Source organism: Oculina patagonica, chromosome 4 (assembly GCF_052425735.1).
Source record: "Oculina patagonica isolate OP01 chromosome 4, crgOcupat, whole genome shotgun sequence".
Taxonomy (NCBI): Eukaryota; Metazoa; Cnidaria; class Anthozoa; order Scleractinia; family Oculinidae; genus Oculina; species Oculina patagonica.
In genome coordinates this window covers 29,419,181-29,444,008 of record NC_135761.1, presented here as the reverse complement: position 1 = coordinate 29,444,008, position 24,828 = coordinate 29,419,181, and the positions used below count along the sequence as shown (strand labels likewise).

At 38.0% G+C, this 24,828-nt stretch overlaps 1 protein-coding gene across 2 annotated transcripts in view; it reads right to left on the bottom strand.

The window, feature by feature from the left end:
- The window catches only part of LOC144650130 (uncharacterized), a 28,727-nt gene extending 12,150 nt beyond the window's left edge, over window positions 1-16,577 (bottom strand). Inside the window, exons 1-16 of one of the 2 annotated variants that reach the window (XM_078509789.1) lie at window positions 16,541-16,577; window positions 15,440-15,668; window positions 12,960-12,993; window positions 12,598-12,838; window positions 12,016-12,326; window positions 10,283-10,334; window positions 9,641-10,182; window positions 9,071-9,370; window positions 8,583-8,879; window positions 7,980-8,214; window positions 7,427-7,716; window positions 6,788-6,839; window positions 5,902-6,452; window positions 5,515-5,802; window positions 3,503-3,805; window positions 2,964-3,165 (exon numbers count right to left, since the gene is read on the bottom strand). In XM_078509789.1, the coding sequence (XP_078365915.1) occupies window positions 2,964-3,165; window positions 3,503-3,805; window positions 5,515-5,802; window positions 5,902-6,452; window positions 6,788-6,839; window positions 7,427-7,716; window positions 7,980-8,214; window positions 8,583-8,879; window positions 9,071-9,370; window positions 9,641-10,182; window positions 10,283-10,334; window positions 12,016-12,326; window positions 12,598-12,838; window positions 12,960-12,993; window positions 15,440-15,484 (3,743 nt within the window). In that variant the 5' untranslated portion in view covers window positions 15,485-15,668; window positions 16,541-16,577. Of the gene's footprint in view, window positions 1-2,963; window positions 3,166-3,502; window positions 3,806-5,514; window positions 5,803-5,901; window positions 6,453-6,787; window positions 6,840-7,426; window positions 7,717-7,979; window positions 8,215-8,582; window positions 8,880-9,070; window positions 9,371-9,640; window positions 10,183-10,282; window positions 10,335-12,015; window positions 12,327-12,597; window positions 12,839-12,959; window positions 12,994-15,439; window positions 15,684-16,540 lie in introns of those variants that run through there. The other variant, XM_078509788.1, reaches the window with a different exon arrangement.
- Between the last annotated feature and the right edge of the window lie 8,251 nt (window positions 16,578-24,828).

The window sequence follows — 24,828 nt, the reverse complement described above, 5'->3', positions numbered from 1 at the left end:
ATGAAAATCGACACAGTTCTTCCTAAATAAAAAAAAAGTTTTACGGCGGAATCAGGCTCAAAAAATATACCGCAAGATCACACCCCCATTCATAGTCAGAAACCAGCAAACCATCTAGTTTGCTAAAAAAAAAACACTGCGTGACATCAATGACGTTACCTTTTTCATTTACAAAAATAACTTTAACTTGTCAAAGTAAGTGCAATTTCACAATGGTGAATATCAGTACAGTATGGGACCCAGTTCTCGGCCGGATCCAGTTCTCGGCCACTTTGTGTTTAACGCGTTTTTTCACACTCCAGTTGAATTAAAAGAAAAAGGTAATTCCTTCAAACGATAGACTGATTCATGTGCTTTAAGTATCTTGAGTTTGATCGTTCAATTCGATATAGAAAGCTCACACGTCGAGTTTACGCCGAGGTAGGTGAATTTGCATTCCCGAAAAATTTGTTTGTTTACGGCTCCTTAAAATTCATGGATGTAGTTAAATTCGTATTTTATCCAAAAGCCCCCACCATACCAGCTAATTTTTGGCATGTGAAACGTAGAATAATTCAGCTTTCTGCTTTAGTTAACTTTTCGTTGAACCGTTGTATTTTTTGGTCTTAATTTACTTCGAAATTTTTTCTTGCGACGTTTGCGTATTTGCCAGTTCTCGGCCACCCTGCTCGCTATCACAGCTTAGCGCTTGGTTTTTAATATAATTTCATCTGCTGCTGCCAGAATGAAAGAAATAAATGTTTTAAAAATAAAGTTCAATCTTATCTCTAAGTTTTAAGCTGACTCTTGTCTTGTCTATTATTTCTACAACACTTAAATCTTTCAAGACCTTTTCACTGCAAAATAAACCATCTAAATGCACGGGTCACACAATGCGGTTTTGCCAGAACCTGCACATAAGCAACTAGGCGCGTTGAAATCCTTCTTTTCTAAAGTAAAACAAAGCCTCATAAAAATAATTTGGGATCGATATAACATAAATAGGTTTACAGAGTGATTTTATGACTATGAAAATTAATTGAGCATTTTTTTTACACATAATTACGCACAAGCTTTTTAGTGGCCGAGAACTGGGCCAAGGTGGCCGAGAACTGCGCCCACAAATGGAGCTTTTATTTTTATTATTGCTCGGGCAAATTAATTTTTGACCGGTCGATAGCTTTACACCAAAAAGCTGAATAATGTAGCTAGCTCTGGGAGAAATGTCAAGTTCCTGCGGTTCTTCTGAGGTAAGAAATACAAGTTTACGTCAAAAATGGCCGAGAACTGGGCCAAGGTGGCCGAGAACTGGGCCCACAAATGGAGCGTTTATTTTTATTATTGCTCGGGCAAATTAATTTTTGACCGGTCGATAGCTTTACACCAAAAAGCTGAATAATGTAGCTAGCTCTAGGAGAAATTTCAAGTTCCTGCGGTTCTTCTGAGGTAAGAAATACAAGTTTACGTCAAAAGTGGCCGAGAACTGGGCCCCATACTGTACTTTGCCCATGGATGTAGTTAAATTCGTATTTTATCCAAAAGCCCCCACCATACCAGCTAATTTTTGGCATGTGAAACGTAGAATAATTCAGCTTTCTGCTTTAGTTAACTTTTCGTTGAACCGTTGTATTTTTTGGTCTTAATTTACTTCGAAATTTTTTCTTGCGACGTTTGCGTATTTGCCAGTTCTCGGCCACCCTGCTCGCTATCACAGCTTAGCGCTTGGTTTTTAATATAATTTCATCTGCTGCTGCCAGAATGAAAGAAATAAATGTTTTAAAAATAAAGTTCAATCTTATCTCTAAGTTTTGAGCTGACTCTTGTCTTGTCTATTATTTCTACAACACCTAAATCTTTCAAGACCTTTTCACTGCAAAATAAACCGTCTAAATGCACGGGTCACACAATGCGGTTTTGCCAGAACCTGCACATAGGCAACTAGGCGCGTTAAAATCCTTCTTTTCTAAAGTAAAACAAAGCCTCATAAAAATAATTTGGGATCGATATAACATAAATAGGTTTACAGAGTGATTTTATGACTATGAAAATTAATTGAGCATTTTTTTTACACATAATTACGCACAAGCTTTTTAGTGGCCGAGAACTGGACCAAGGTGGCCGAGAACTGCGCCCACAAATGGAGCTTTTATTTTTATTATTGCTCGGGCAAATTAATTTTTGACCGGTCGATAGCTTTACACCAAAAAGCTGAATAATGTAGCTAGCTCTGGGAGAAATTTCAAGTTCCTGCGGTTCTTCTGAGGTAAGAAATACAAGTTTACGTCAAAAGTGGCCGAGAACTGGGCCAAGGTGGCCGAGAACTGGGCCCACAAATGGAGCTTTTATTTTTATTATTGCTCGGGCAAATTAATTTTTGACCGGTCGATAGCTTTACACCAAAAAGCTGAATAATTTAGCTAGCTCTGGGAGAAATTTCAAGTTCCTGCGGTTCTTCTGAGGTAAGAAATACAAGTTTACGTCAAAAGTGGCCGAGAACTGGGCCCCATACTGTACTTTGCACCGTAAGCTTTTTTCTCTGTCCTTCCGCCGAAGCAAAAAACACAACCTGATTACACATTAACCCAAAAGTCGACCAAGTGTGCCTGCAACGATTTCCTGTCAAAACTAAAATGAAAACCATTGCGGTATGCGTCACCCGTAGCGGTTTTGTAGCAACCCCGAGCTATCCCCGTCTTTTTGGCCGCGCCAGGAGACTACGCTCTAGGACGACCAAAGGGTAAACCTTAAATCGGCCACGCCCGATTAACTAGCGAGTCTATTATGAACTTAGAAGCAGCCATCTCCCGGTAAGGTTGAAAGTCAGGTGGTGCAACGGTACAGCAAGGAGTGACCATGGGTTAGAATCCCGTTTAAACTTGAATTTTTTTAGCTTTCCTGCGTTAAAAAGGCAGTTTTACGTAAGCTAGAATAAACCAATTTGTGATTAGAGAGTAATAAAAAAGACTGAAGTCACAAAAATTTACCTCCTGGGCCTGATGTTATGAGCAAGTTGTTTTTTCTTCCGTGCTCTTCGTAGAAGTGACAATATTACCATAAAAATGATGATCATTAGGACTCCAAGTCCAGCTATTAAGCCAGCTAACTGTGGCACTGAAAGCAAGTTACCAGTCTCAGATTCTGAAGATTTCACCAATTTGCTATCCCTTACATCGTTCTTGTCTGAATCTGCAAGAAGGATCGAGCTGAACATTATTTATAATACATAGATTTTTCTCTTCTAGAAAGGTTACCATGAGGTCCTTTTTCACGCACGCGGCGGTATACTTCGGGATCGGCCGAAAGCCAAGCGTCGTCTGCCACAGGGCCGAACAAGTGAGCTGCACAGTCGAACAGAGAGGTGGCGATTGCAAAGACTTGTACAGCAAAATAATTACCTTACTGAACCAAAATCCGAGTCCATTAGTTTCATTTTTGCTTTTAAAAGTCGACCATTGCAACAACGACTTTATGCCCTTCTCTTCCCACCAGCTTAAATTGTAATAGGAAATATTTGCCACGGTACCTGATATCGTTTTTATTATCCATGGTCTCGATCTGTCACTCTCTCCCAGCCCATTCCAGGCCGACATTTCCACTTTATATTGCCTCCCACATGCTAACGATATAGTAAATCTAGTCCTCATGATCTTAGTGACGTTGACTTGGTACCAGGGCGTCCCTGTCTCTCGTGGCTGAATCTGTTGATAGTATATCGAGTACATGGTCAGTTGACACCCATTGTCTTCCGGAGGGTTCCATGTAAGGTTCACATCACATCTCAGCGTTTCTGTTTCTTTGTTGGTTATGGCGGGAGGTGACGGTACACCTGTAATAAGAAATGTTACGAAAGAGAGCTAATTAAAAGGTTGGCTGAGGAGAACGTTTGAAAAATGCTGGTGATATGTTAGTACTATAGTCGGTAGAGCTACAGTCGGCAGAACTAACATTCATAGACTGATTTTTAAAAGAGCTACATGTTTGTATCGTCTTCTGATCGTTGTAAATATAAACGTAATGTATATATGTCTTGAGATATTTTAAGAAGGTGGTTAATACAAGCAAGCCTAAAGGGCTAAAAGACAGTATTCCGAAAAGAAAAGAAAATGGTTTAAAAGACATGTATTAAAACCAATTAAATTGCAACCAGCGACACATCTATTTATGTTGGTCCAAAATACGTGGCCGTCACTTTGTTTAGCTTTACTTACCTACTAGAAGATGGTTTTTCATGTTCTATTTAACAATTAGACTACGAGCCCGAGTTTTCTACGAGCAAATAGTCAACGAGGCGCAGCCGAGTTGACTATCGCTCGTATAAAACGAGGGCGAGTAGTCTAATTGTTTTAGTAGAACTCTAAAGGATTGCAGTCCAAAACCTACCATATTGTGCACTTTGAAGACAAAAAATCAAGAAAATTTACCGATTAAAGAGTTACTCGCGCGCGCGACTGTTTTCTATCGGCGAATAGAAACCAGTGGGAGAACCAATCAGATTCGCGGATTTCCAATAGAACACAGCTGAGTTTCTACTAAAAGAAAATAATGCACGCTTGAGGTCTAGAAAAGCTGCTAGTGAATGCCAGAGCCGTTAGGCGAGGTCATTCAGCTGCTTTTCTAGACCTCAAAAGTGCATTATTTTCTTATAGGACATAGGAAAACCATCTTCTAGTGGGTTTAGAATATAGCATTTAAAAGAGCACAGAACTTACAAGACTCGTGGCCGCTCATGGCATTTTCAAACGCACGCAACATTGGTAAAATTGAAAGTTTAGTTTATTCTTTTCTTTGGTGGCTTCTTTATAAATCAACCAAGATACCATTTCATTCATATTTCTTATTTATATAGTCCTTTCTCCAACTACCAAAAGATTCTCACAAAGCCGACAAATCTAGTTGAAATATTTACGCATTCAAGTTTGGTTAAGCCTACTTCAATTTCATTCAAATGAAAAATTTTCATGCGTTCGTTTCGCAGCAAGTTTTTCAAATTGGCCTCTTATTTCGATTTAAAAAGAACAAAAGTGGAGTGTTCTGTCTTCAGATTGTGGCTAAAAAAAGATTTCTTTCCTCAAAGCGTTTCTAGAGTCCGGCTTGTTTTGCTAAATAATCTCCAATCAATTTCGGGCAGTTCACGGCAAAATAGTGGCGTATACAACTCCAAAGAAAAACAAGAAATTTCAACGATTCTTTCTTCATCTGCCGCTTCCTTTGGCACTGTCTTACTTCCATTTAAGCAGGTAAAACGTTTCTGATAAAAACTTGCTGCTTTAAATCATCATTTAAACAACAAAACGAGAGAATAGAGGCGAAGTCGACGACGTCGTTCAGCGAAATTCGACAAACACTCGCACATCCGGGGTACCGGGCTTCTATAGTTTTCAGCTATGTTCTATTAAAAATAATGCCCACTAGAATTCCATCGCGCGTATACAGCGGCTATATTCTAAACATCATTAATAAATACACGCAACGTGCTGTAATTTTGAACTTATGATGTTATGGATCTTTATTTTTAAGATACGGTGCTATCATTACCTCCACTAGTTTTGAAATTCCATATCTTGCTTTTATTCAAAGAACTCTCGCCATATCCACTCACTGAGGTAACCCCGACATCATACTCACTCCCACAATTAAGACGAAGCGTATAACTGGTTGTATTTCTGCTCACGGATGCTAAGTGCCATTTGCTTGATGGCCCCACTTCTCTGTAGTAAACAGTGTATTTTTCAACTGGACACGCCCCTTCTAAAGGAGGTTCCCATGCAACAACAACTGTCCCTCCTGGTACTACCTTGGTCGTGTTTGCAATAACAGGAACGCCTAAAGAGATGTTTGAGATAATATGGTTAATAGTGTCAACCGCAACAGAGGTCAACCTTTACAAGGTACAGGGATAAAAAGTTCAGTATTAAAGCTTACCTCTTAGTCTGTTTATTTCATCAAGCGACAGGGCAGTACCAAAGACATAGAGATCCATCAGTGATCCAAGGAACTGGTGATTGTTCCAGTGACGGTCTTTACCAATCTGGTACCACTTCCCCGTACCCTTATAAAACTTGGCCCCAGAGCTATATGATCTGTATCCTATTTCTTTGCCGTTAGCATAGATAAACACTTTGCCAGTCACGTGATCCCAGGTAACAGCCACGTGGGTCCACGTGGTTAAATTAACCCTGTTACTCTCTAAGGACCACCATTCTTCTTCACTACTGTCTTGGTGGCGATGAAATATAATCTTATGGTTTTTTGTGCTTAATAGAAACTGCGATTCTTGATCATACCAGTCACTGTAAATTGCCCCCAAGTGATCGAGGACCCAGCTTGTTTGCTTTATCCAACATGCAATAGTAAAACTTCTACCGTTAAGGTTGATTACTGGTGTAATGGCGAATGAATTTGTTTGGTTAAAAAAAGCAGCCTTGCTGCCCGAACATCGTCCCTCGGTAAAATAAGGTAGTGAATTATCAAATCTGAAAGAGAATGACAAGATAGTCGGATGTGTCTGCAAATCGGTAAAAATAATGAGAAAACATTATATTAGTATCTATACTCAGTTGACGTTTTTGCTGTTTTATGGTCTCTAATCTGACTATAAATCAGGGTCAGCCAGGGGATAAGTAGTATACCAATATACGTGAAAAAAACATGTACCCAGTATACCCAAACATTCCCCCTCAAAATCAGGCAAAATACCAAAATTTGGAAAAACACAGTTAACTTTATATAAATGGTTCAATTTTAGCTTATATCTAGAAACCCTGGCCGACTCCGACTCTCTCGATATTCTTTATATCAAGTCACCAACCTTAAAAGTTCGTCTTCACCATTCAGTAGCCAATGACCAAGAACTGTCATATCTAGAAACATAATTATCATTAGTTTGAATGAAATCAGCTTTATTCATGTTTCGATACGTTAACAAACTTCTACCGGCGACATTTGATGTAATTTTTAGCCTTTATAAAGATTTTCACAACTATTACACAAGATCGTCAATAGCGACTCATATTAACCGTGTCAAAGCAAACTATTAAAAAACAAACATCAATTAAATATAGAGGAAATTACGCCTGGAACAGCCTTTTAACTGACAACTGAGTCAAATCAAAAAATATACGATATCTTCTCCATGAATGAATTTCAAAAAAACGACAGAAATAATTTTATGATTATAAAATATTGCTACAGTAAGGGATAATTAATAAACCTACATACAGAACAAAACCGTGCAAGAATAGATTACCAACAAATCTATGTGACACGGATTCTCCTTGTAAGCACAAAAGGGTTTGTTTAAATTCCTGCTCCTAAGTGTTTTATTAATACGCTACACTACTGTAAAAAATATTGACTGGGGCAAATAAACATTGATTGTTTGATAAAAAGGTTTCTTAATAGGAACATAGTTTACTATTGTCAAAATAAAAAATCTAAGCGTATGTACCTGGTGGCCTCATCCTGCAGCACTTCACAATCTCGATGCAGTGCAGTTGGTCACAGCCTCCTCTGTACATGCCCACCATGTAGTACCAGTCTCGCATACATGTACTCCAGCCTTTCTTATCAAGTAATATTCCCACATTTTCATCATAGCAATCCATGTTCTTGTACATGCTTTCGAAGTTTCTAGGCTTGCAGCATGATGCTTGTTCTATGTTGTGCAGGCGAGTGTCGTTTGAACGGTAAACTCCTTGAAGAAAATGCCCATCTGGACAGGAAGCCCATTGGTTGTTTCTAGATTGCAAAGTAATACAAAGAAGAAATTATAATTCACGTATTTTATGAGAATTAAAGCGACCTGAATTAGTGATCTGTTTCCTTTTGCTTGGTCATTGGTCACAAAAGGGCACAACATGTCTTAATAAACGAGCAAAAACAGAATTCTAGTTGTTGATCCTCTAATTCGCTAAACTGTAATATAGCAGGTATCGTGTCATCAAGATTTTCATATGCACGTTTTATATTGCAAATTGAATGGCGTGACTACTTGAACTTACCTGCTTAATGAGGTTTTCCAGTTAACGGTTTGGCAGACAGATTTGTCGTCTTTGTACTCCTGTGGGGGAAAGCAACACCTCCCACGTTTTATATTGTCAATGCCGTCCTTCGAAGAAAATACATCATAACTTTCCCTCCAAAGACCGGTCAAGTAACTTCCTGGACATGAGCAGTTTGACCATCCTGGTTTGCTGAGGTTCATCTGCCAGTCTACCTCGTGGCAGTCGTTGTCTCCTGTAGTGAACAAAAGGCGAAAACAATCATGTTTTGTGTTACCGTTGGCAAACAAAGAATAGCACTAACAGTGGGACTTAGTACACTGTCTATGCCGCAAATTCACGACATAGGCCTCTGTATGGCGCGTGCAAGGCACACTTGCAAAGTCGCCGTTGGGAAATATCTAGATACGATAAATGAAGCGTCGCAAAAACGTTAATAATTTTCTTCCGAGGGACTAAGTCCTCCTTAAAAACACCATAAACAACAAGCTACCCATACCAGTAATCGCAGAGCTAAACAGCACTTGACGGGGTCTAAATGTACCAGGTCAAATCGAAGTCATTAGTGAATTATTTTCACGTCACAAAAAAACATGACATTACCTCTTTCGGTCTTGAAATTCCATATCTTGCTGTCACCCAAATTACTCTCCTTGTTTCCACTTCGTGAGGTAACGGCTACATCATACTCTTTCCCGCAGTTGACAAAAAGCGTATAACTGGTCATATTTCTGTTTAGGGTAACGGAATGCCACCCGCCTTTTCTCTCAAGTGACATCACCTCTCTGTAATACACGGTATACCCGACAATTGGACACGCCCCATCCAATGGAGGTTCCCATGCGACAACAACGATTCTTCCTGTTACTTTCCTGGTAGTGTTAACAACAACAGAGACGCCTGAGACAATAGTAAGAGAATAAAAATAACGTAAACTTTTATTACAGCATGTTCAGAGACTTGTGATGTACACTTGCAAATGTATGGTAAGGTAAGGTAATTTATATATTGAAAAAGTACACGGGGAATGGTTTCCTAGTCTCCCGAGCCAGAGGCTCATGATTTTACGTCACAGAAAAATATGACTTTACCTCCTGCGGTCTTGAAATTCCATATCTTGCTGTCACTCAAATTATTCTCCTTGTTTCCACTTCGCGACGTAACAGCTACATCATACTCTTTCCCACAGTTGACACGAAGTGTGTAACTTGTTACATTTCTGTCCACGATAACTGAATGCCACTCGCCCTTTCTCTCAAGTGACATCACTTCTCTGTAGTACACGGTATACCCGACAATCATTGAACACGTCCCATCTAATGGAGGTTCCCACGCGACAACAACGACTCCTCCTGTTACTTTTCTGGTCGTGTTTACAATAACAGGAAAACCTGGGGCAATAGTAAGAAAATAAAGAGAGAAATGTTCAGGGACTTGCAAATGTAAAACTTGTTCTGTGTTTCCTATCGTTTCCTTCCAATATTTTTTACTTTTTTGTCTTGTAAAGGACTTCTTGTTTTCGGAGGTGAAAATCGTTCCCAACAATATAAGCCAAACCACTTTCGAAAAGTTGAGCTGCTTAGCATTATAAAACTTCCATCTTATGAAATAAGCCGACTTTTACGACAACCTTTCTGATCAGTAAGTATTTTAGAGCTCACCTCTTAGTCTATTGATTTGATCCAGCGACAGTGCTGTTCCAAAGACGTAAAGATTCATCACTGATCCATGGAACTGATGATTATCGGTATGACCGTCATTACCAATCTGGTATCGTCTCCATGTAGGTTGAAAGAACGTACCCCCAGAGGTATATGATCTGTATCCTATTTCTTTGCCGTCAGCATAGATAAACACGGAGCCAGTCACGTGATCCCAGGTAACAGCCACGTGGGTCCACGTGTCCAAATTAACATTGTTACTCTCCAAGGACCACCATTCTTCATTGCCCGATTGGTGGCGATGAAGTGTGATCCTATGGTTTTTTGTGCTTAATAGAAACTGCCATGGGTCGTACCAGTCACCGTAAATCGCTCCTATCTGATCGCGGACCCACTTTGTTTGTCTTATCCAAAAGACAATGGTAAAACTCCTGTCGTTAAGAATGATTATTGGTGTAGTAGCAAAGGAATTTGTTTGGTTGAAAATAATTGCTTTACTGTTCGGACATCGTCCTTTGGTGAATGATGGCAAACTGTTAGATCTGCAATGAGAGGGGGAAAAGTGTGTTTCGAATGCAAATCAATAGAAACCGAAGAGAAAACTGTGGTTTTTATTTAATGATTTAGTGGATCACCACCAACCTTACAAGCTCATCTCCGCCGTTCAGAAGCCAATGGCCAAGAACTTCCATATCTGAAAACATAATAGCAAAAAACACTTGTTATTTTGTCACTAGATGAACGCATACAATGGACGAACCAGACTAATAAACTTAAGAAAGTGGAAAAGAGGGAACATCGTTTGGTCTCTTAAAAAAATCTCATCAGTGAGAGCCAACGAACCATTAAATACTGTGTTGGTTCTTCTTTTGTTGTCACTTCAAAGTCTCCTTATATACCAGCGATTAAAGCCATTATATTTTCGTTTCAAACTTCGGCTTCTTCATAAGACACGCTGTAAATTCCTCTATTGTAATCTCGCATAATAATTGCACCGTTTTATTTAGGCATAAATTTTCGTCCCGAAGATTTTAGCTTTCGACCAAGCAACATTGATACTCATCGATTTTCTTGTAACAACATGCTAGCTTGATGTTTGACGTAACAATTTTTACAGAAAAAGTGATTGTGATAGTTTATAGCATGTGTGCGCTATCGGACAACACTACCACTGTAAGTTCATACCAAAAGAAATGAATAAAACAAGTTAGTATAATTTCCAGAGGTGAATTCAATTCTAATTGGTCGAGAAGCTCGGACTATGTCGCAATATTAGGCGGTGAATAATGCTTCTGAAGGTTTGGCTACTAAGACACGCCACGTTTGCCATCCAGGCCAGTGAACATGGCGGCATTTGCTGAATGAAAATTTCTCTTATTTAAAAGAAATCACTTTAAATCCTAGATATTTGAAACATTGGGAATTTTGAAAATTTACTACCAAGGCTTTTGGACCGAAAATATTTCAAGAGATGGAATTAGGCATTAGAATTGATCGTAAACATGGTGGTTTTGGAGATCGCACACGGCCATGTACTCAGTCAGATCGACTGTCAAAACATTATTTAGTTCTCTTCTCACTGGAGCTAGTAATTTCGAGAGGATTGAGAAGCCACCAACGATTAAACAAAGGTATCGGATATCTATCCTTTTCGTAGTGTTTGTTTTGTTCCGTTTTATTGCTAAAACTTGAATGTAAATTATGATTTCAATCGATGAATTAAACTGGTTTACACGTATGCAAGCGAGCACTTCTGTTTGTTGTTTTCGTGTTTTCTATTGTTACTAGCTCCAGTGAGAAGAGAACTAAATAATGTTTTGACAGTCGATCTGTAAAAGATATTGTAAATAAATTTTGGATCATGTATTATATAGGATCTTATTGTAATTTATTATTTTAGATAGTGCAGGTCCACATCAGGACTTAACGTCTTGCCAATTATTTTGTAACCTGCTTTATCAAATAAATTATGTATGTATGTATGTATGTATGTATTTTGCAGTTTTTGATATTCACCTCTGAAAATTATACTAAAACAATTATTCGCCTCTGGCTCAGTGATTATTGTTGAATAATCCCCGAGACGAAGTCGAGGGAATTATTCAACAATAATCACTGAGCCAGAGGCGAATAATTGTTAATTTACTAATTACTAGTGAACAAATTATGACCATCTCAGTCACAGACTAGGAGTACAACCTCTCCATATAAGCTTTAAGGGCTTATAGCTTAAACACGAGCTTGGCTTTGCAATTTTGCAATTATTGAATAATGATCAGAGACATGATCACTACTTGTTCCGCTGCGGCGACATGGCACCTAATTTTGCTTTATTATTTCAAAGTCTAAATTTGGGTAAAAATTAAGGTATGTACCTGCTGATCTTATCCCATCATGGGTACCAAGTGGCATCATCTTGCAGCATTTAATCATCTCGATGCAGTACAGATTGTCACAATCTCCTCTGTACACACCCGCCATGTAGTACAAATCTCCCCAACACTTGCTCCAGCCTCTTTTATCCAGTGATGTCATCACGCTCTCGATGTGGCAATCCATGTTCATGTTTTGGAAGTTCCTTGGCCTGCAACATAATGCTTGTTCGATATTGCTCAAGGAAGTGCCACTTGAATGGTAAACGCCTTGTAGAAAGTACCCTTCTGGACAGGAAGCCCAATGGTGGTTTCTAGAATGGAAAAGGATGCCCTAGTTATTATCATTTGTTGGCTTCGTGACCATATTTGCTTCGGTTAATTCTGGTTGGTTATTAAACAATAAAACTCGCACAAAACGCTCTATCCGTATGGAACAAGCAGAAATGATCCCAGTAAACATTCTGCAGCCGGCTACGCGCTCATCATGGAAGACATGTTTCATAAGGCGTAACATATTTTTTTCCAATTGTACAACACAGATCTGGTCGTTACAAATTGCATGACAAGGGAAATTTCACTGACCTGTTCAATGACGATTTCCAGTCCACTTTTAAACAGACTTGAGTGTTATTTTTGTACTCAGGCGGTGAAATGCAACACCTCCCTTTCTTAATATTGTCAATGCCATCAGGTCCAGAAAAATCGGCATCATTTTCCCTCCATAAACCGTTGAGATATCTTCCCTTTGAACAGTTTGTCCATCCTGGTCCACTGGCGCTGATTTGCCAATCTTGCTCGTAGCAGCTGTTTTCTCCTGTAACCACTGGAAACAATACAGGATCATTTTTACTTCGTGGGTAGCAAGACAATCATTGGAATTTTGTATCGTCAATTAAATTGTGAGCAATAGCAGTTATTGTAACTTATAATAATGACGAACTTACCGGGTATTATGACAGAAATTGTAATAACACAAGTCTGTAAAGATAAAAAAAGTCACACTTCAAACTAATTAAAGTATGTACCATACGGATAAAACATCGTTTCAGTGAGATATTTAAGCTGTCTTTATTACAAAAGGTCATAAAGGGGTTTTCAATCAAAATTGTAGAATCTTGATATTTTTATTAGGACCGGGATATGTTTCTTTAAGGCAGGTTTTGATTGGTTTAAAAGTCCACGGGTTAAGCGACAATCAACGATATGCGGTATAAGATAACCAGTGAAAACCACCCTAGATGGGTAGGAAGAAACCAAACAACACAACGCTGACTTGAAATGTTTCAGCGCACTTACGCGAAATAAAACACGAAACTGCAATAACCTGGTGTTTAGTTGCTTAATTGAGCAAGAGTTTGCCCAATGGAGGAAATCTGTCAGTTTACCTTTAAACGTGACCGGCATATTATTAAGGGAAATCGTATTCATTATAACCAGGTACTGATACATGATTAAAATCTCCCATCTGGTAATATTAAAATTGGTGGAGACCAGAAAGGAGAATTCGTCTTTATCGATTGCGACACAATTTTAACAATCATGACGCACAACGTTAACGGACGGAACTACTTCTATTTTTTGGATCATGGAATAGCCCCCCCCCCCCCCAAAAAAAAAAAATATATATATATAAAACATTGTTCATTATTCTTCTTATATTGATACCCCTTTTTTAGTTTGGTACTGAACTAACATTTTGCTGTTTTATTCAATTGGAAGGCAATTTTGTGCAAAAAGCAATATCGTGATACAACAGAACATCAGCTGCGGTCTATGACAAGTTAGCGTCTTAATAAATACTTCAGTAGCTACTTTTCACTGGATAGTTAGCTAGTCAGCGGCCCAGATGAATTTATCAGTTTATCTTTTTTGAAATTAATTTAACTGCCGGATCCACATCATTCGGCATATATCTGAGAGGATTTGCAAAAACCTGGTCGCCCAGGTTTTCGCTTGGACTCGGGCTTCGCCCGAGTCCAAGCCCAGCTGGTGCCCTTAACTTGAGGGGGGCTTCCGTCACCAGTGCTCTGGTGACCTGGCCCAGGGTCTTAGCTATCCGCTGGTGCCTGGCTGGCGGACTAACTGTCAAAAGCAGGGGGGAGGGGAGGGTTTGTCTTTGGACGCTTGGGCCCATTTGTGTTAAATTTTCAGTATGTTAGTGTTAAATTTTGAATGCCCTGTGAGGGGCTGTTGAATATTTTGATTGACATTGCTTGAGGGTTCCCTGCTGAGAAGGGACCTGGCTGCTTTGTCAGGTGTCACCTGGGCTGGTGACGTGCCAATCTCTAGCCAGGGGGGAGGCCCGGGGACTTGTAACAGCTTGGAGTAATTTGGCTTGTGGGCGACCCGGTTCTTGCAAATCCGCTCAGATATACATGTGTCTTTTTATGAAAAGTTAAGCTTGGTAAACGAAGCTGAAATTCTGCACTTTTTAACAATGTCGTGAGTCGTATTTTCTTTTGTATCCTAAGTTAGTTTTAGTATTTTAGAGGTGAAATTTTCGCGCGTGCAATTGACCATAAAATGGAGGAATTCAGCTGGTCGTTTATATGCAAAAACCTTGCAAATGGATCAATTTGCGCTTTTAGAAATGAAATTCTTCACAAACTATAATAATCAATGCGATACAACAGTGATCTGAAAACGTCCACTGATCTCGTTGTAGCAAAATGTGAGAGTCACCTTTTCTTTCGCTCGGTTTCTTCTCTCATTTCGCACGCGAAATGCGCGCAAATACGAAAAAAGAAAAACCTAATACATTGACAATGTCATTTCATTAAAAATTGATGTGTTTCGAGTCGATTAGCTGTTTATATGAGGTGGCGGCCCATGCTTACTGATTTTGCGATAAACAGCTACAAACGTAGGAACTGGTTACACTTTCGAATTACGTCGGCGTCATCCTAATATTAATTTTTAACAAAACACGTTTTTGATTGGAGCTTAAACTATTCAAGACGTTGCAGTCAGTGGCCACTTTACTGGATTTACTTCACAGGATGCGATAAGCGAATAAAATGTCCAAAATAATTTGTTTCTGTTTTGAGAAAATTTTGTGAAATCTCTATTTCAATTTATATATTTCAAGCTGTTATTTTACAATGTTATAGGCATTTACAGTTTTCATCATAGTAAATACCGACAACTCGAACCCGCAATCACTCGAACCTCCCGCTAGGTGGAACCTTTTTCAACTCCCCTCTAAGTAAGTAAGTAAGTTTCTTCCTTATTCTGACCTTGAGAACCTTCGATAAATCGTACCTTTTTCGAAGGTTGGAGTTTTCGGAAGTCAACTGTATTGAGCGGTTATAACAGATGATTTGCTGTGCCAAGTAACGCTTATAATGAGCAGTAATAGACTTATTTTCTTCTAAGTAGTGTCTGTTGGTTATGTGTATCAAGGTTGAAACGTACACTCACGTACCATTAACATCATCCATGTAAGCTTCATCGTTTGTCGGAACACCATGTCTGCGCCAAGGTGCGTCAAGTACTTCGTGCAGCGTGCACATACCACGCCAACTGGCAAATAGATTTACGTGAGGGGAAGTTAAAAGACCTTGACTGATTTATTTCCATTTTGACATTTGTCATGTCAACAGATTGCTAATTACTCTTCAGTTTCAATTTGCGCCCAGCGACGTTTAATTGACCTGAAATTATGCGTATATCAAGTTTAATAACACAGTTGCTGTTCAAAGTCGTTTCATTGGAGGAAATCTGGGTAATTATGATTAAGTATTTAATTTATGCACATCAGCTGAAAGTCCTAGTGTTGCAAAATGAAATCCTAGCAGGTCTACAATTATGAGGTTCATGATGAAGGCTAAATAATGACTTTTAATGAAATCATGCAGTGTGACAAAAAGTTTTTGTTTTAAATTTTAACAAAATAGACATCGCGATTTTAATTTTTTTGTCACTTCTATGGAGAAGCTCCTCAGGAATCGATGCTTAAAATATACAGTTCTACAGCTGATTGCTAACCAAACTATATCACGTTCGAATTTTGCTTGAATATGATTTAGAACAATGAAAAATGTTGATAAGACAGAACGATAAAAATCTTTCAGCCTTATTTAAATAAAAAGGTACGAGGTGACACGTTTTGTTCGCATCATGAAGGACGAAACTCAAGATAAAGGTGACCGTGCCAATATGCCGTCTACGATTGGTCCTGAGATGTTGGCACACCTTAGAACATTGTAAAATTGAAGAGTGATTGTGATTGAAAAAGTCTGTGAAGTAAGCAACGTTTGCAACTACGATTTAACATTATTTGTACAAAAAATAAGTATAAAGTGAGTATAGAAAAGGCAGCGTCGATGTACAGTTTGCATCCACAATTGTTTTGTTTAATATATTGTCACAAAATAATATACGATGCAAACGTTTCCAATGAAGACTGGTGCGGATTAACATAAGCCATATTCGAACGTTGATGACATGTGCTTATGTATGGATTTAAACTAATTTGTTGTGTACATGACCCCAAATTTACGTACGTGAGAGGAACTTAATAGACCTTGGGGTTCAAGTCGATTTCCATGTTGTCAAACAGTCGTATTTACCTGTCATGTAAACAAAAAACGCTCTGTAATTAGTCTTTTGTATAAATTAACACATGATAAAACACTATTTTCTGAAATGTGTAATTTATGCGTTTATCCAAGTTTCACGGTACTGTTGTTTTTATAAAACGTATTTCTCATATCAGCGTGATTGCGTTTTTCTTGCTACTGAAGTGAATCTCGCTTTTATGAGGGGAATTAATTTTATTTTAAGATAAACTAATCATGACAGAATCCTAAATTATGCACTATTTGGTTCGCGGCAAAAAGCCCAAGGGTTCCGAAAAACTGCAGGTGTATGTGCAATATTTATTACAGGATGTGACTAAGAGAAAGTGTTAACGATTGTGAATGCTGATGAACCCTAACAATAATGAAAATCGCGTTGCGTATCACGAACATTTTGTTCAATTTAGGCAAGAAATTCAACGACGTTTCTTAGTTAAGACAGCGTAAAAGAAGGGCGAGAACGTCAATCGCGTAGTGGACTTAATGAACAGCTACATTTACTTACATTCTCCACATCATTTACTATTTACTATTTTCATGTTACTTTGAGCCAGCACTGAACACAAAGTCGGTCTTATAGTTCCACAGCAGAAACAACAAAATAAAAGTCTAGTCTTATAGGGGCTACGTCACGGGGATTTAGCAGATTTTTGGCCTAAACTGCTCTGAAATTTGTGGTAGCAAACTTAACCCATGAAAAATATTATCTTTGAAAAAAAGACGCTTGTTTACAGTTTCAATGCTCTAATATAGCAACTTTAAAAAAAAAGTGCACCATTTTTTTAGGTTTCCTACAACACAAATATAAATTTTGGCTGTTCAAAAATTTGGTAAAATCCGAGACAAAGCCAGCTTAGATCACGATGTTAAATATATTCTTTACCACCACAAATTGTAATGCTCCCCTAAAAAGCCATCAAAATGCTATAACATTTCGCCATAGGCGTACGGGCAATTTTTGTCAGGGGGGGGGAGCGGTGAACCGTTTGCCCAAAAAATTTTCGCAAGTTGCCCAAATTTTTACGAAACAGGCGAAAAGAAACGAGTCGAAAACGAGGGACATACGATCAGCACTAACATAGGACTACATATGAAGTGAAAATATTCTTTAAAATGAATCTACCATATGAGGTCATAAAACACGTTAAAAGAAATAGAGGATATTACATGGTTTGGCGGAGATATGAAATTGATCTTCGAGTGTTCAAATCGATATCTCACGAGTGAGCGCAGCGAACGAGTGGGATATCGATTTGAACACGAGAAGATAAATTTCATATCTCCAAGCAACCATGTAATATTCTGTTTATTATATAAACCTACTAATTACGATGTTTTTGACGATTTTCCGAAGATTACCGACCATTTTCCGAAGATTTCCGAAGATTTGCAAAATGTTGTCCGAAGGTCGTACGAATGTTTCCGAGTTGGCATATGTCCTTCCAATGTTAATAAGTGCCATGTTACTGACACTTTTTTGCCCCATGGTGCTGCCAAAGTAGGTTTTCAATCTACGCAACGCACTGAATGATCATTCTTCAGAAAACGATGTAGCAAGTATCACTGCAAGGATATGTACCACATTAAAAAACTCTGGAAACATATCAAATAGATCATTCTCGTGCTTTATTTATCTCCAGCATTTCTGAAACAGCCACGTAGCCTTATCCGCGCACATAACGAAAACTCGCGTAAATTTTGTCAGTTTTGTAAAATTTAGCAACGCGGGAGAAGCTTTCTTTATCAGGTGTTTCACTGTAACAGATATTTCCCAAAGCACAGAGTATTTCCTGGTTATTTCCGCATAACCTGAGCTCAAGCCCGGACAGCACCTTGTCATAGACGCCTAGTAGCTCTTAATACGGTGGCACTGTAGGCCCGCTTACGTTTTTGTACCGCTGGCTAATATGCATATGGCACAAGGCGAGTTCTAAACAAAAAAACGCATGTAAGATGCGGATTTGTTTCCACTGTCGCGTACATTTTTACGAAACTACGGGCGTTAATTTCACTGGCTCTCGGTACGTCAAGCCCGTGGTAATGAGACAGTGGTTGCTTAGCACGTGAATCCGGCAAATCTTCGAGAGTCTCCAGTCGATAATTTATAATATATCATTCAATTCAAGAAAGTTATGCCGAAACAAAAAAAATTACAAATACGTATATATCAACATATGATCCCCTTCACTGTCTCGGGTGAATATAACTGGCTTTACCACGCCGACTTTAAATAGAAAATAATATATCTCTTCGAAAAAGACATGGAACTTCTTTAAGAACTGGCTTTGCCCAAATTTCTCTTGCTGCCCAAAAAATCTGAGTTGCCCAAGAATTGGGGGGGCTGCAGCCCCCCCAGCCCCCCGGCCCGTACGCCTATGCATTTCGCGTTAGAATCACTTTGTTCCAGAAGTTATCATATTTAGTGAAGTGTTATATGTTGCATTTTGCGTAAAAAGTTGTTACCTTTTCCGTAACTATTACATTCTGCATTAAATCTTAATGCATTTTGGACAGTTATAAGGTTTTGCAAAATTTAATCCGATCACCTCATAATTTCTTCGGATTTAAGGGAAAAGAAAGATTTCACGCAGTCTTATATTGCCCATGCCCTTTGTATGTGGATTTCCATCCCCGTACAACGGTTCCTATGGGATCTATTCTAAATAGCCATTTATAAACGGGTCACAATACTGATCAACATTAAAAAAAGACACGTAGAACAAGCTTCAAGGTTTTGAAAAATTTCCGATCAAGATCTCCTACCTTGTTTCATGCCGCCGCGACTCGTAAGTGAGTTTACCAATGTTATACCAATGTTGAACAAGAAGCTTGAGAAGCTTGAGAAGCTTAAAATCGGGCGCTTAATAATTAGCTATCTGTTTTGACTTGAAAGTCAGGGAACAGTACAGTAAAAATCACTGGAAAAACAGTCACTTAAACCTATTCAGGCCGGGGGGAGGGGGCCTTTGAGGCCCGCGCTGACTATGGACGCTTATAACTTTTTCAAGATTCAACCAAACGCTGCCAAACTTTGCGCGTTTATCTAAAATTTATCTCGCAATAATTTGGTAGGATTAGTTATTGTGCCAGTAACTTGAAATCACCATGGCAACGTCATTTTGACAGGCTTGTTTTCCCAAATTTGAATTTTTCGTGTTTCTATTTAATAATGAAAATCTGGAATGTTTTCAAAATTGCATTATTACTTAATGACATAATGGTCTCAATTTATAAAAATATATTTCGCACAATACAAATAAACGATTGAACTAGACGTCTAGAAAATATAAATTTATAACACTTAGCAAAGTGCAGCCTTTTCGCAATACTTAATAAAGGCGGAGTTTTTACCTGAAGACCAATTTTTCCAACGCTTTAGGTGGCTGACGCATTTCAGTATTTTCCAGCCCTAACACTTTAATGGAACAGTATACAACTCCTAATCAGGTAACTACTATTGTCAAGAAAATGATCACAACTTATTGACCAATGATTAGGTATTTGTTTCATACCATTACTGTAATAGCAAATGGTGAAGAATAGTAGTGCTGACCCAAAGTATAAGGGCTGGAAAACACTGAAAACCATTTCAGCCGCGTTTCAAGGAATCCAAAAAAGCTTTATCCCATATATATTTGCTTTGCAGTATTTTGTTAATTTTTGGACGATTTTGGGGGATGTCTGGGAGGCCATAGTTTTCCTCAAAGGATTAGTAAAATTTAGACAAATAAGAAATATTGGAGATTTAATGTGATTTTAAAATTTGAATTTGAAGTTAAAAATTGGTGGACGGACACCAAACAGTCTCCTGACAACCCGGAGTGCTCTTGCGAGGGGTCAACTGTTTGGAGGTGTTTCCATTCTTTTCTTCAATCCCTTCTTTAAATCTCTTAAAGTTCCATTCAAATTCAGGTAGAACCCCACCTTAAGCTTTGTTCTTGTGAGAAAACAACAGAAGTCAAAGGTTGCGTGCTATAACCAAGCATAGATTTTAATTCTCCCTCCCTTTCCATCGCCTTAGCATTTCACCCCCACTTGTCCCTGCCTCTCTACTCTCATTCAATTTAATGTTTGTTTACATTTCCTAACCAATTCAGTATCGTACTAATCTGTACCAAGCAATCAGATAATAACAGAAATTTGCCTTAATTTTGATCTCCCATACCAAGACCTTAGAGTATAAACCGCTAATAAAACAAAACACACTTGATAATAATTCTCTGAGGTTAAACACCTTGCAGTATTAACGTACTAACGAACTTGATAACAAACCCCATGTCGTACTAAGGATTTTTACTGATCAACATAGAAAATAAGTTCACAATGGTTTGTTCCCAAAACATTTTTTACTGTACAGAGGGTCTGTATATTGACCTGTAACTTGTATACCGTATTGAAAAATTCAGAACGAACCGACTTCTGCCCGCTACCATGATATCATGTTGAAAAATTAGCTCGTTCGAAACAGCCGTTTACTGGCAGTCTTTGAAAATCCTGAATTTCGTCAAAATGAGCCAAAATAAAGTTTTAAAATTTCCTTTATCAATATGGTTCTTATCTTTTTATTCAATTCTATGAACTGCTTTTATGCAGTACTGCAGTCCACAAAGATTTCAATTTCCTCAAAGTTTCGGGACAAATGGATACAAAATATTTCGTGCAGAATGTAATTTGATTAAGCGAATGTTTTCACGTCTATAAATACTTTAAGCAGTGAACGAAAAACCGTTTTGTTTTCATCGATGAGAACCACTTTCAAATAGTTAATGCATAAAAAATAACAATCAGATCAGAATACAATAATTATTAATGTAAGGTCTCGCTATTATGTCTCGGCAGAGATACTTCTTTTTTGCAAGTTCAAATGTATGCAAATTTCGTGTGAAATGTAATTCGATTCCATTGTCTTGTTTACAAACTCTTTCTTAAGAAAGTTGTATTTTCGTGAATAAAACCCATTGGCCTGTTTTGTTTTCCTGATCATGTTTGTCTGTGATTTTTACAAAACATATGGTCTTTTTTTTCGGAACTTTAAGTTGTACAAAAATTCCTATTTTGAACACAGATGTCACTTCCGGAATTTCTCATCTAAAATTCAATTGGTATTTAATTATAATTTTCATTCGATAGCTTTACTGATCTCGTAAAAAATTCCATTCAAGTTCACACCAATACTGTACATTGCCAATGTTTTGCTGTCGTCTTGAGAAGTGTCTTACTAACGTCACTAGTCAAATCTAAAATATATCCAAACCATCTTGTGCAAACATTCTACTCTTTGTGACAGGCGACTTTGACGCCCAACTGTGCGGAAATGAAAATAGACATACCCTTCTTGCTAAATATATAAAAAATAGTTTTAAAGTGGAGTCCGCCTCAAAAAAATGTACCGCCAGATCACACTGCTATTTGTAGAAACCAGCAAAGCGTCTAGTTTCAAAGTTTCCCACAAAAACATTGCGTGACATGAATGACGTTACCCCTTTTATTTACAAAAATAGCTTCAACTTGTCAAAGCAACTACAGTTTCACAATGGTGATTATTAGTACTTTACCCCTTAAGCTTTTTTCTCTGTCCTCCCGCCGAAGCAAAGAAGAGAAACAGATTGCAGATTAGCCCAAAAGTCGACCCAGTGTTCCTACAACGATTTACTGTCAAAACTGAAATGAAACCGATTGGCCCAGGCTATCCCCGTCATTTTTAGCCGACAGGAGACTATCGTCTAGGACGACCAAAGGGTAAACTATAAATCGGCCACGCCCGATTAATAAGTCCTTGACGGTTCTTGTCGTTTTTCGGTGCCTGTTCATCTTCGGCATCTTTCTCATCCACCTCTCGTTCTGTCCTGTGTCTGTCATCACACGAAAGAAAAGCTGATTCTCAAAAAATCTGCCACAAAAGGAAATTGACAAAAACAATATGAAAACCATATATCGAAAGTTTCTTATTCTAAAATTTTATCATACGTCTTAATTCAGAGCTACAAAGAAGTTCCTCCTTTTGAGTTATTGATACTGTTCTTACAGTACCTCTTTCCACAAGCGAAATTTTTCAAAATTCCTTCGCGGCGAAAAGGTAGCGCGAATCCAGAACAGACTCCAATCGAGAGTGGGTTAATTCTAGATTACTATTAATTAACTATTACAACATTCATTTTTAAAATAGTTTCCCAAGCCGACTAAGCTAACTAAACGTCGAGTGTATCTTTCAGTAAACAAAACATGCCGTTATGACGCCGGAAATCCAACTCACGCATACTATACCCCGTGACTCACGCAAACCTCCGATTTACGTGCTACTACAGTCATTCCTTTCTAAACATTTTTTTTTACCACCACCGTACCTTTCTACCCAAAAAACTCGTGAAACCGCCCGGTTTTAACCTGTTTTAACCTTTCAAAAATTAGAGCGTTCGAAACTAAATAAGATCCGTAATCACAAACAACATACAGCCGTTTACCAGCACTCTTTTTTAAAACTCCTGAAACCCTTCAAAATCAGGCAAAATAAATCTTTGAAATAACCTTTATCAATGTTTCTTATTTTTTATTCAGTTCTATAAAATGCCTTTCATACACTACTGTCAAACAAAAATTTCAATTTCCTCAAAGTTTCAAGACAAAAGAATAACAAATATTTCGTGCACAATGTAATTTGATTAAGCCAATATTATCACGTCTAAAAATACTTCAAGCAATTCAGTGAAAACCCGTTTTTTTTTTCGTATCAACGAAAACCACTTTCGAATAATCAATACATGAAAATAACAATAAGATCAAAAGGAAGAAAGGAACCTTTCTAATTATTTGAAGACTTTCAAAGCCGTGATATTATGCATCCAATCCGCAATAAAATTTAATTACAACAAAATCCAAGTTCTCATTTTGAAGTCCATTTTTTTCAGTTGATACCTTTATCCAACTTGTGAAAAATTCCATTCAAGTTCCTATTAATACTGTACATTCCCAATGTTTTGCTCAGGTCTTCAGAAGCGTCTTACTAACCAAATCTAAAATAATTCCAAAACATGCTGTACAAATATTCTACTCTTTGTGACAAACGACTTGACAACCAATTGTTCAGAAATGAAAATCGATACAGTTCTTGCTAAATAACACCCCCATTCATAGTCAGAAACCAGCAAACCATCTAGTTTGCTAAAAAAAAACACTGCGTGACATCAATGACGTTACCCTTTTCATTTACAAAAATAACTTTAACTTGTCAAAGTAAGTGCAATTTCACAATGGTGAATATCAGTACAGTATGGGGCCCAGTTCTCGGCCGGGTCCAGTTCTCGGCCACTTTGTGTTTAACGCGTTTTTTCACACTCCAGTTGAATTAAAAGAAAAAGGTATTTCCTTCAAACGATAGACTGATTCATGTGCTTTAAGTACCTTGAGTTTGATCGTTCAATTCGATATAGAAAGCTCACAAGTCGAGTTTACGCGGAGGTAGGTGAATTTGCATTCCCGAAAAATTTGTTTGTTTACGGCTCCTTAAAATTCATGGATGTAGTTAAATTCGTATTTTATCCAAAAGCCCCCACCATACGAGCTAATTTTTGGCATGTGAAACGTAGAATAATTCAGCTTTCTGCTTTAGTTAACTTTTCGTTGAACCGTTGTATTTTTTGGTCTTAATTTACTTCGAAATTTTTTCTTGCGACGTTTGCGTATTTGCCAGTTCTCGGCCACCCTGCTCGTTATCACAGCTTAGCGCTTGGTTTTTAATATAATTTCATCTGCTGCTGCCAGAATGAAAGAAATAAATGTTTTAAAAATAAAGTTCAATCTTATCTCTAAGTTTTGAGCTGACTCTTGTCTTGTCTATTATTTCTACAACACCTAAATCTTTCAAGACCTTTTCACTGCAAAATAAACCATCTAAATGCTCGGGTCACACAATGCGGTTTTGCCAGAACCTGCACATAGGCAACTAGGCGCGTTAAAATCCTTCTTTTCTAAAGTAAAACAAAGCCTCATAAAAATAATTTGGGATCGATATAACATAAATAGGTTTACAGAGTGATTTTATGACTGTGAAAATTAATTGCATTTTTTTTTACAGATAATTACGCACAAGCTTTTTAGTGGCCGAGAACTGGGCCAAGGTGGCCGAGAACTGGGCCCACAAATGGAGCTTTTATTTTTATTATTGCTCGGGCAAATTAATTTTTGACCGGTCGATAGCTTTACACCAAAAAGCTGAATAATGTAGCTAGCTCTAGAT